We start from the raw sequence: 13,126 nt of genomic DNA, 5'->3' as shown, positions 1-13,126 counted from the left end.
CGAACTCCATTATATTTGAGATCAACATAGAAAAGGCGCTTGATTGATCTCTCTCGTTTGTAGTTGTTGAAGTATTTCAGACTACCTTATGACGCTTCCTCCTCATTGACTATCTTCAACCCCCTTGGAAGCACGGTCCTAATGCCATGTTCATTCATTCAATAAATGTGCCTCTAGATCCACTTTCTTAAGACACCATTGTGGGTTTTCCCGACATGATTCTACAACTATGCATACTCGACAATTGATCCCCATTGGATCTCAAACACACTTGAATATTGAGAGGGTGTCAACTCCACTTGATTTCATAATGGCGGTAATGTATAATATGCATTACAACGAAACATTTTGTATCAATTAGCTTGATCTAAACCCTTACCTATTGGAGTCACATATGTCACAACATCAACATTTGTCACATCTGTTGGCTCACGGTGGGTGTATTGGCCCGCGATGTTTGCACGGTCTAAAGCCTTTGTCCCCTCCATATTGTTTTTGGCCTCGATCCATCTTGAATTGTTGGTTTTTGTCCTCCTTCGGACATAACCCTTGTTGTCATTGCTGAAAATAGAACACATTCATTAGAACGTTCGATAACTATCACATTTTTTATAAAATGAATTGAATAGTACCCCTCCTCGTTAGGTTTTCTTTCACCCCAATCTCCATCAACATCAAGGAATTTTAAAGATCAAGCAACCATCTATGAAATTTGGTTGAGAAATATCTACTCATAAATTATTCGCCATCACTTTCAATAGCTAAAAAATTTACCTACAAAGCTACAAACTAGTTCAGAGGACATTAAACTTCTGCCAGAGAAGAACAAATATTTAGGTATCGTGACTCTTTCTAGCTTTGCATCAATCAAACAATGGTGTGCATCTTTTTCTACCTTTACATCAAAAGAGGACCTTGACAAGGAAGATGGATTAAACATGGAAGAGCGGCAAGGTATGGAGATCTGAAGACGAAGAAAACAAAGAAAACAAAGAAGGAGAAGAAGAAGCGTCAAAATCTCCACCAAAATCTCCACCGACAGACGAAGCATACAATTTTAGGGTTTATAACAATCCTTTTGCATACACAACATACTGATAAAAATGAAGTTGTAAATCTCAATACAAGACTCAACATATCTTTCCTAAATCATGAAACAGAGATAAATACAGATGAGCAAAAGAAGAAAGTACATACTTACCAGGTGGAGGTGCAACTGGTCAAGCGCAAACATAACAGGTTTCAAATATCCAAAAATAGGGGGGGGGGGGGGGGGGAAGTTAGACTGCGGGGTTTTGGAAGCGACACAGTTGTGCCCGGGTTAGGTCAGAAGGATTGGGTTAGGTGCTCAGGCCGAGTTAGGTTTACAGGATTAGAAGGACCGGGTTATGTATATACATATTGATATGGTTTATGAAGTATGTATTTATATTTAAGAAAGAAGTGAAGGTTATATTATAGTACGTATGTATTTGTAGTACATATTGATATGGTTTATGAAGTATGTATTTATAGTACGTAAAATTCGTGTTCGTCTAGCATAACATTCGTTGGAAAAAGAATGAGAATGTTATTCAAACATTCTTGTGTGTGTGTGTTTATTTTTTCCCATTTTTTTAAATGTTTTTTTCCATTTTTTATTTTTTAGGCTTTTACTTACCTCATAATAAATAGTTAATCCAAAAGTATGGTATTTATCATTCGTTGAGGGTGTTTTACTAACGCGAATGATTGAATCATTCGAGAATGCGAATGCACGTATGGTTCGTAGTACATACTATATACATACAACATACATATATGATGATATACACAACACTTTTTGTGCTTTATTTGTGTGTGTTGTGTTTGGGAACATAGCCATGAGTATGAGTATCTCCTCCATAGCTTCTGTACCATTCCAACTTTCTTCTTCTCTTCATCACAAGAACAACAACAGCAATCAGGTTTCTTCTTCTTCTTCTTCACCATCATCGTCATTGTTGCTGAACAAGCTCAGATATGGAAGCAATGGCCTCTCTAGAACCACAAAATACCTCCTTCTGCCTCTATGCGCTTCCACAGACGACATTGCTCAGGTTGTGCTTTTGTTTAGCTATTCTCAATTCATTACGAGGTTTTCTAGTGTTAACGATTCAGAAGAATTCTTTTCGCATCTATTTCATTTTACTTTTTAGCATGTTTTTTCTTTTATGTATATATATATATATATATATATATCTATATCTATAGAGAGAGAGAGAGAGAGAGAGAGTATAATAGCATGTATATATATTCCGAGCACCATTGGGATATATCTATCTATCTATCTATCTATCTATCTATCTATCTATATATATATATATATATATACATAAATATGTATGTATGTAGAGAGATAGAGAATAGGAACAGAGGAATTTGTCATTCTGAAGTCTGTTGATGTGAAGGATTAAATGGAGTTTAGAAAAAGTTGGATCATTTTGCTAGGACTGAGCACCATTGAGGTTTGATAGATTAATTGATGGGCATATATATTAATATAAATAACTAAATCCATGAAGGGATATTTAGATAAATTACTAAATACACAGATGGATAGATAGATAACTAACTAAATACATGGATGGATTGAGGAATTCATAAATTGATATACTGCTGTGAATAGGTATATAAATAAATTGATGAATTATATAGACCGGTGTAATTCTGGCGGTTTGCTGATGGTAATGAAGCATTGAAGTGTTTTAAAACACATACAAAGCGAGTGTCTTTGTCCAAATGAAGTAACATAGCTATGTGTTCTCAAAGCCAAAAGCACAATAAGAAATACTTGTGAAGTGTTCCTGTACTATTTATACAGATGGTGACCAAAGATCCAAGCGAGGAAGTCATCCAATGATGATGACCCCTCATGTTCTGATTGAATGAGCATATTTATACATATTAGAAGTAACCATTATATCATGGAAACCTTCCCATTGATACATTATGCAAAGGGAAATTGTGAAGCACAAGATTATAATCGGAGATCCAAGTGAGGGAGTCATCCACGCATGAAGCATTTATTCAACTGTTTTTGAGAAATGGTGTAAGCGAAGGGTGCCATTCTCTTTCCTTGGGCCATGGAACCATCCCAACCTAATTTGCCATATTTTCTCCTTTCATCTCCTTTCGTTCCCTCTTTGCTCGGTTGGCCAATCCAAGCAAAGAAAATTCCTTTGAGAAGTACTACAGAACACAAAGATCATGACATTATATGACCTATGAACAAGAATAAAAACACATTGCCAACCAGGAGCTTTTTGGATAAGGATACCAGTCGTCACAATAGTCTGGTGAATGTATAGGTCATTCCATATCACTATCTTTCATGGTGTTTTGGTAACCTTCATGACATACAAGGCGCTGATCCTTTTAGTTGATAATGTTTTTAAGTGTGCATAAATGGGTAAATGTGTGAGATAAGTGTAATGAAGAAAAGAATTAACTAATTGATAAGTAGATAATAGACAAATACAAGTATGAATCCACACTACCAGATAAATGCGTTCTAAAACTCTTTCTTTTTATTAGCATTTTCACTTGAAATCACACTTTCATGAACCCAAATATGATATAGATAAAACTAAAATAAAGGGCTTCAGGTAAAAAATTCAGAACAGTTTGCCCTGCAACCTTTTATACATGGACTGAATAATAAGAGGCCACGGGCACAATGCTCTCTTTTAAAAACTATTGTCTCTCTATTCATCTGCAACAGCCAGCTCCAATGCATAATCATCTTGCTCCTGATGGTAAAGATCTATTATCATCTGCAAAGGCCAATATAGCCTATGAAACTGAGAGTTAAGAAAAGGATTACATGGGTTTCAGTGGGTTGTGAGAGATTTCATATTGAATTTACAGAGGAGGATAAGAAGAAGAATTAGGATGGAGGCTTGCACAAATTCAAAGATGTTTTTGGATTGCAATTTGTAAAGAATCTAACTCTTGTAGAGTTGGGGTATGCGGAAGTGTGAGAGTGGGTGTGTGAGCAAGAGAAGGAATTAGAGAAAATAACCAGAAAAAATAAAATACACAATAGAGGGATGACAACTTATGCACCGAAGAGAAAACTATATTAATCAACTAAAGATCATCAACGAAACACAATGGGCCAAGGGGGTTTTATATACAAGTCCTCAAGGGTCTGCCACATTAAATGTGGTTGGTGGAATCTAATCAAGATATCTGCTGAAGTACGATTCTATCATAAGAATATCTTATATTCTTTGACCACATTTACACTTGACAACTACATGGATTACAATAAAGTGTGCTTATGCACTTTTTCACACATTGTGCTTTTCTTCATAAGCACATGTTCACACGAGTTGAGCTTGATTCTCAACACAATTAATTTGATGTATGCCCTTTTGGTTTTTATTGTGAAACTGTTACACTTAACGTGTATCCTATGAAAGCTTTGGTGTGAACATTGTTATAATAGTGTGAACCCAGTTAAGTAACTGTTGGGTGTGAACACACTTAGAATAGTTTGAACCTAGTTAGGTAGTTGTTAGGTGTGAATATAGCTATAATCGTGTGAACCTAATATAGTAACTTTGGGTCTATAAGTCCTGTAGAAACTGGTTATATAAATCAGATTCTACATCTTTGTAATAAGTGTGCTCGTTTTTCCCTAATCTACTGATATTCTCTTAAGTCTTCTAAGTGATCTTGCTGTATGAGAGTTAGTCTAGATCCCTGATTTTTCTACAGAAACTTGGTTTGACTCATGTTATTTGTACATGTGGATATATTGGAGATGGTTCACTTTCTTAAAGACCAAATTAATGAGAATGCAAAAGAAAAGCTGAATAATTACACCACTCACTTGATAACGGACTTCGGCTGAATTTGCCTATGTCTCCAGATCAATTGCAGACCTTTTTATCAAAGGAGTTACACTGTGTACAACTCCTATCCTGAATACTACTGAAGAATCACTCTTATTTTCCTCATTAAATGTTTGCCAAATTTTTTCGTCTCTAAGCTCTCCCTCTATTTGTTACCCTAAATTTTGGAGGAACTACAAAGACATCTAAACACCTTCAAATCATTTTGTACGAACAAAGGTTTGTTAGTAAAACTAAGTAAAGCTAAAAGGAAGGTGTTTAACACCATTGAAGCATGAGAGTAGCGAGATCAGAAGCAGAAATTTTCTTGGGAGAGGAAAGATAGCATAGACACAATCCTACCCATACCTAGGAGCAACATTCACAAGGCCTCAGTTCAACGTATGAAAGGTTGCTCGCGTTTGACTTTCTCGTGGATATGAAGCCGTTGGTGCCCATGAAGGACAATGTGCACTCATACAATTCCAAGAGCAAATTGTGGCTATATGATACACCTGTCAAACTGACTCTTCTCATGGAATAGAAACCTTAGGATCGAGTCTTCACAAGGCAAATAATTGGAAAGATTTTGAGAACTTTAGTATCAATGCTTGCCTGCATGAAAAGGAGCAAAGCATCGGTGCCCCATGATATAATTCAGGTGAAGATTGGAGCAGCCCTAATAATCACTGATGCATTATTCGAATCAGTGACTGGTATCCAATAGCTTTAAGAGCTCCCTAAATGTAAGATACTCAAGCTTGGCGTTTATGGGTTTACGGTTGGTATGCTAAAAGGCACCCATCTAAACATTACCAAAGTGAAAAACAATAGAGTGATCTGAATTGATAGTATCAAACTGGATACTGGAAGAGCATGGGGATCTGCCCTACAACATCTCTTGGTAGGAAGATGGCCTACCAAGGATACAACAAATTGGTGTACCAAGTGAAGTAGAAGCGTGATAGTTCCAAGAGATACAAAGCCTGACTAGTTGTCCAAGGCTTCCAACAGAAGGAAGGAGTTGATCATACCGAAATTTTAGCACCAGCTCTGAAACTCAATACTATTAGGGCCGGGTTGAGTATATGTTGCTAGTGAAGAGCTTTATCTTGGGCAATTGGATGTAAAGACTACATTTCTTCATAGAGACTTAGAAGAGAAAATATATATGCACCAATTAAAATGTTTAACAGGGAACAAAACATGGTATGCAAACTCAAGAATTTTTTTTTCAGTTTATGCGCATGGTACAGAAAGTTCAACATGGTACAAGAAAAACTCTAGATAACATGGTACAGAAAGTTTGACATGGAAAGTTTCCAGAGGTGCAATCCTGTCATTGCTGTTACTTCCCAGGATATATTTTGAGTTATGTATTTTGCTACTTCATGTAACGATATGTTAGTAGCTGATTCAAATAAATGAGGCCTGGAGCTTGAAGCAGAGTTGTCAAGACAATTTTACATGAAGGAAATGGGTTCAGAAAAAGGGATCACATGAGATAAGCAAAGAGGGGGTACATCAACCATGTTTTGCAGAGTTCATTAACCATGTTTTGCAAGGACTCAACATGGGTGACGCCAAGCGAGCCAGTCAGCACACCATTGGCACGTTATTTAAGGTTCCTTATGCCTCAGCTATTGGAATTTTGATGTATGCAACGGTCTGTATAAGGACAGACAATGACCATGCAGTGGTAGTTGTTAGCAGGTTTATGTCAAATTGACGATTAGATTGGATTAGATCTGTCTGCCTCCCAATGAGATAAAACTCATTGGGAAGCAGTCATAAGGATTTTGTGGTATCTATGAGGCACCATGGAGAAGTATTGGTATTTTGGCAAAGAAAGAAAGAAATGTGAATGTCTTTTAGGCGGCCAAAATGGCCTATAAGGCCAAACAAGAGATTACATCTTAAAATGCTGTCTCATCTTTGAGAACAGCAAACCAAAATTAATATAACCAAGTAAAAGAAGTAAAATTACAAGTATATGTAGATACAGGGTTTGGAGGTGAGTCAATCTCAGAAGAAGCACAATCAGCTATGCATTCACTGTTGGAACCACAAAAGACTGCTCTTTTATCCACTACAAAGGCAGAATATGTACCAGGAACTGAAGCTAGTAAAGCGATGATATAGATTCAAGCTTTGTTAACTGAGTTGGACTTCATTATCACTTCGTCAGGTCTTTGTTGGAAGATGAAGTGTTAATAATGGTGAAGAACCAGGGAGCCAAAATCCAGTATATATGTTGGCAAAAGTGGTGACCATTGACAAACTAAAGCTGTGTTCAGCTTTAGTTGGCCAGCTAGAGTAATGAGACCATAAAGACTTGCTACGTTGATGAAAGTGTGAAGAGAGATTGAAATCAGTCTTCAAGTTTGAGATTGTCAAAGATATCAGCTGCAGATACCAAATGCCAAAAGCAGCCATCAAAAGGTCAATAAAGCATCTTATTGAAAAAGGAAAAGAAATCTGAAATTGTTTTGTGAAAACATGGGCCGCTAAATTCTTGAGGCCACCTACCATATATATATACACCCAGCATTCAGCAAATGTTTTACATACAGAATTGTTGAACCAACATTGAGCAAACAACTGCCACATTGCATCAAAGAAGTGGATTTTCAACGGGAACAAATTTTTAGGAGACACTGTACACTGACACGGAATTGTGTCACTGAATATATAGCAATTGAATCTATGCTATGATTTTTACTTTTTGTATTGTGGGGAAATGTGTCAATATGAATGTCTGTAAAGCTGTCTTTTCTAGGAGCCAGCTGTTAAGAGTGCATGATCTCAAACTAAGATTATGAAGAGTTTCTATTGTGAACCCAACATCAAAACCCCATTCCTTGAGACTTGAACCCACAATTGCAAGTTGCAAAGCATTGGCTTTAGTGCTACAGGATTGTATATTTATATATTTGAATTTGAAAACTGCAGTAAGGAAACTTAGTGAATCTGTAAAAAATGCTCTTCTGAAGGAATTAGCTCTTGTTATTTAAATCAATGTGAACTCTGGCTGCTTGAATAAATCACGACCCTGCCATGTGTATTTCATCAGCCTACAAATACTGTTGGGAACAATCGGCGAGTTTCAGTACCCTCAACAGTCGAGGAGAGCATAGACCAGGTTATCCCTTGAATAAAAAAGATACTAGAAAAATGTACAGATCTTGTAGTGAGTAACAGTATTTCTATCATGATGTGAGTTTAAATTTCTATATGGATGGTTTATAGGCAATGCGTGCATGCAACCAAGCTTGGAAAGATGAACTGACAAGACTTCAACTAGAGATTCTACTGCCATTAATCGGTGCTACAGACCTCGATGATTGGCCGGTATGTGTGTGAGAGAAGCAGATCTTTATCACAGGTCCAGAGACATTATGCTTGATAGAAAAACATCAAAATACCCCTAGCTTGTTTTGGTGATTTCCCTGAATATCCATATCCTTTCAAAAACTCACCAGTACTCTGTGGTTCAAGATCTATCACTGCAGACGGGTATTCTGGTAAAGTTTTGGAAACCCCTTAATGTGTTGGTTTGGATTTTTAATTTTAATTTTATTTCAATCTTTAGGGTGGGATACAACAGCAGTTCAAAGCTGCAACACCAGTTGTCTCAAGCTTATTGAAAGGTCTCACTCAAACACCCGAAGACAGTTTTAAGACATATATCATTGACGATGGCGATGCAGTTGGAGTTTGGGAATCAGACAGGGTATCTCTCTCTTCTCACAAATGCATAAAATCACCATTTAGGATGAATGCCAGAGGTTTGGGCCTAAAGATTTATAAAATTTAGATAGAGTTTCCACACATTTCTTACCTTGAATAAAAGAAAATTTTGAGTTTAATCTAAGAAGATACTGGATTAGTACCACCTTTCAAAATGCATATATGTGTGAATGCACACACATGTGTGTGTGTATATATATATTATGATAGATTGTGTTGGTTAACAGTGAGATGTTTGTAATAGTTTCTTTATGATACAAAAGTTTCATTTCAATTGCAAACATGGAGAAGTTGTCCTTTATGACCATTTTATTATATGTGATCACCCCTTTGTGTTTGCCAGGTTGTATTAGTTTTGTTCCCAAATGCTGAAAGTTTAGAGAAAGTGAAGGAATTGGCAGATGTCAAAGATAGATTGCTGCTATTGGTAAATGCACAATGGCAATCTGGACAGGTACAATCCATCATTTTTTGGTATTTTTAATTCTTGTTTTTCATGCTAACTCCTTAGGAATCCTTATTTTCTAATAGTCATATGATGATAATGTTGAATGAATGAATGAGGATAGCTATATTCATCCATGGGATAGATTTCGATACAAAATGCTTTGTTTGTCAGAGGTTTATCCATCCCCCCAAGGGGGTGGGGTAATTAAAAAAGAGCAATGAGGGGAGACAGAAAACAGTAATATAGTATTTTTTATTAATTGTGGAACCCTGAACTTTTATAAAGGTGAGTCTTTTATAGGATTTTTGGTACATGCTCTTCCATCAGTCATTCAATACATGGTCGGGGAGAATAGGAAAGGTACATCTAGCTTTATTATATGACAGAGATGCTCGAGGAATAGGACATCAAACTGTGATTAACTGTGATGGCTAGGGCTGTAATATTATCCTCCCTTATCCTTAGACCTACAAATGCAGAAACAAAAACATAGACCTTGTGTAAATGCTACAATTGGTCAAGTAATCACAATAAACTTCTTGAGCTAATTTTTAGAACAAAAGAAGAAATATACTTATGCATACTTTGCTTTTTTGATGATGGCTGAAATTAATAAAACGAACTTCAACCTGGGTCATGTCAGGTTATCTCTGATTTTGGATTTGGAGAACAACGAAAAGTAAGGGAGGAATTTCTTGCGAGTTTTTCTACGGTGTACTACTTGAAACAAATGAGAATCATGGGGGAGGATGTGAGACTATTGAAATGCTATCCAGGAAGGTGGCAGGCAAGTTTAACTTAATTTACACACATATGTTTCTTACAACTCAAATGAATTATCCTTAGTTCTTTGCTTGCCATTAGCAATCAGTGATGCTAGTTATGATGGTAGTCAACAAAAAGTCTCTCTTAACTGCAGAGGGGTATTCTGGTAAAAGCTGAAAAAAGAATTAGAAATACTTATGGATACATGTCAGATATTGTAAGAAATTTTATGACAGACTGTGTTGCTTAATTAGCACACTTCATGGCACAAATACATCGATAATAATCCATCTATTATAAGATTAATTCGGGTTAATACATCATTGCTATGCTCATGCTTGTAACTACATTCTTCATATGATCTGTCATCTTATCCCAACGCCCTTCATATGATCTTTCTTATTTGTGTATATAACTACACAACTACTTATTTATTTTACCGGATATGCACAATTATGTACGGATACTCATAAGTTAATGTGCAACTATATCTTATTCCACCTAATGCTATGGCTACCAGTCTCCCGTCTTTTTTGCGTCACTTGCTCTGGCACAGGTTTGATGCCCACTCACGAGTCATTCCCAGCCCGAGTTGATCTCGACTATTGTATTTTGTACCATGTTCTTTCTTCTTTTACCGTAGCTTGTTTTGTCATTACGTTTTTTAAAAAGTAGAAATATCTTGTCCCATTCAACAAAGGCCTGCTTATAATGATCAATTTTAAATAGATTACTAATATCAGTAGAAATTCCTTTTAGCTTGTTTTCAAGGGCTGAGCATGACATATGAGATCAAATCATGCAGTTGAAGTTCAATTCTTAAGTTTCAATTGTGTGGTATAAATATAATTGTGAGGAAAATGTCGATAATTGTAAATGTTGGATCTGTCAGGTGTTTGTAATTGATTCAAATGGGGCCAGTGATTGTATTGCCGTTGAGGAAGAGAAACCTTCCTATAAAAGGCTTCAAGATGTATTGAAAAGCAGATTGGGTTCAAAAGCTAGCCAGGGATGGTTTGAGAGGCTTCTTGGAGAACTAAAATTCAATCAAGACTCTTTGAAGGGGTAAGTGATGGAGGTATAGACTTCACGTCTGAATGAATGTTTTTTGCCATTTTGATTATGCTATACCATTGGTTAGCTATCAATGCAAATACTCATCATAAACCCTAAACCCTAAAAAAAAAAAATTGTTAAAGGAACAAGAATAGCTCCAATGATGCATGTAAACAAAGATGGCATATTTGTCTAGTGAGCATCTATTTTTTATATATATAAATGTATATAAACTAGATGTACTATATTTCATGATCGATCGAGTTTCATATATCCCATATTTCTTTAATTCTTCCATAATATGTTTATTTACTTTGAAGATGAAAAACTCCATCATCTGAATGAAGGCCATGATCTTATGCCAATGAAATCTACCGGATGAAGAAAATGAGGTAGAATGTAAAGACACATGTGCTGACAAGAGATTGACAATCATGATACGCGTGAAACCTGGAAAACTTTATCAAACATTGATCATTCTGATATACAACAAAGTGGGAATATTCTCCAAACTTAAATCTGGTTGTCCTGATTAATAACTTATCATCACAACTTAATTAATCCAATTATTGAATTAAATGGGTTATATGACACAATAAATCTAGTATTATTATTCATGAGGCATGGGATGTCTTAGAACTATATTTGTTGTTACCAAGGAAACCATGAGACTTACAATGTTTGCCTCTACCTAAAAGGTCTTATGAAGTGGAACAAAATGGTATGCCTATTTCTCCTAGAGTTTCTTTTTATTCGTGCTTAAGAGTTTACATTCTCGTTTAGTCAGCGTTGTCATCGATCATAAAATAACACAAGTAGCTTCCACCCCCTCTACACACTTAGGTCTTGAACCACCAAGCCAACAATCAAAGAGATAGATTAGTATTTGTCTTCATATTTTGTTATGTAGTTAATAGATAGGTTCACCTTGTAACACAATCACAATAGTAGTGCTTAAAGAGTTGTGCCAAAAATTGGATTGTGAGTCAAGAAAATTTGTTTTTCTCTAGTGCAATGCCAAACTCAACTATTGAATGTTGATGTAGTGACATGAATTGTAATCTAGAGCAATGGTGTTGTCTTCTATGAAGATGAGATGCTTGGGCACTTGTTGAAGGATAGCAAGATACAAAGGGTAAAGCTCACAAAGTTGTCGAATGAAATGTTGAAGGCCTCCACCTTGAGGTATGAGTACATTGACTAAAGGACAAGAGTCGAGTTATGCAAAGTTGTCAGGTTGGTTCATTTGTCAAGAGTCAGGACCAATCAATGGAGGCTTTTAGAATGACGAAGAATCAACTAATAGATCATCGGAGACAAAAGCACAACATCATAAGATCGTGGAGGATTTTGATAAAGGATTAAGTGGATCTAGAGAGATGCAAGGAAATGACAATCATAGTTTTAAAAAAGAACTAACAATTTAATGAAAACTCTAAAAGTTAGGTGATAATCACATTTGCCGATTCGGTTTGCTTTGGGTGAAGACCACGTGATGTTGACAAACTAGGAGGATCATATATACTATAGAGAAGAAATGAAGGTCAAAGACAATGGAGCCTCATCGTGAAGAACAAAGATGGAGGTGATTAAGAAGAATCAAACATGAGACCCATCATATATACTTGATGGAAACAAGGATTTACCATGACAATGGATTTATTGGCAAAAGTTCACACCTAGTTGCCCTAGGTGAGTGTAAATGGAGCCTACATGTGTGTAGAGGGAGTTGCATGCACGTATGTAGAGTACTTTTGTAAACTCCCAACCGTGTGTTGGCTTTTGTTGTTCAATTGATGTAGATAAGAGACACTAGAGGGAAGGCTAATTGTGCTAGCCTAGCTTGAACCCTCCAAGCCCAAGTCATTTTTTGCATTCTTTGTTATAATATTTTGGGATCTTTTAAGACTTAAGGGATTAGGTCAAATCCAGGGATACCTTAACCCAACACATATGGTTTCTCGATGATTTAACCTCATAAAAGGTATGTGTGTTCTCAAGCTTGGGTGGGGATAATATGTTATTTTCTAGAAAAGATCATCTACTATGGGGGGTTTCAATCTTCATGGTGGCATGTTGTCAATAGTGCTCAGTCCTTTAAATGGTCCACAATTATCATGGATCAACACTTAGGGCACTCTTATGAATGAAATTTGAGATTGGTCAAGTGGCAATTGATGGAGTATAAATAATATAGCAATTTTCTACTAACATGAGTACCCACATCCTCATGGCTCCTACATTTGAA

The 13,126-nt window shown here is 36.2% G+C and overlaps 1 protein-coding gene across 1 annotated transcript; it reads left to right on the top strand.

Moving 5' to 3' along the window:
* The first annotated feature begins 1,840 nt into the window (after positions 1 to 1,840).
* LOC147851031 (uncharacterized) lies at positions 1,841 to 11,167 on the top strand. Its single transcript, XM_087335920.1, has 7 exons — positions 1,841 to 2,078; positions 7,933 to 8,001; positions 8,109 to 8,210; positions 8,452 to 8,592; positions 8,953 to 9,063; positions 9,701 to 9,844; positions 10,715 to 11,167. The coding sequence occupies exons 1-7, from the start codon at positions 1,863 to 1,865 to the stop codon at positions 10,889 to 10,891; spliced, it is 960 nt and encodes a 319-aa protein (XP_087192046.1). The 5' UTR covers positions 1,841 to 1,862; the 3' UTR covers positions 10,892 to 11,167.
* The last annotated feature ends 1,959 nt before the right edge of the window (positions 11,168 to 13,126 follow it).

This window comes from Azolla caroliniana, unplaced genomic scaffold, assembly GCF_043228905.1.
Source record: "Azolla caroliniana isolate FFs.n. ecotype wild unplaced genomic scaffold, voAzoCaro1.0.p SCAF_20, whole genome shotgun sequence".
Lineage (NCBI taxonomy): Eukaryota > Viridiplantae > Streptophyta > Polypodiopsida > Salviniales > Salviniaceae > Azolla > Azolla caroliniana.
The sequence above is the reverse complement of the archived record's forward strand: the minus strand, read 5'-3'. Positions and strand labels throughout refer to the sequence as shown.

Bases quoted from the DNA above. Each gene is read 5' to 3' on its own strand.
- LOC147851031 (XM_087335920.1), top strand. From the start codon at position 1,863: ATGAGTATGAGTATCTCCTCCATAGCTTCTGTACCATTCCAACTTTCT. The intron at 2,079-7,932 runs GTTGTGCTTTTG...GTATTTCATCAG, and splicing joins CCACAGACGACATTGCTCAG to CCTACAAATACTGTTGGGAA. The intron at 9,064-9,700 runs GTACAATCCATC...GGGTCATGTCAG, and splicing joins CACAATGGCAATCTGGACAG to GTTATCTCTGATTTTGGATT.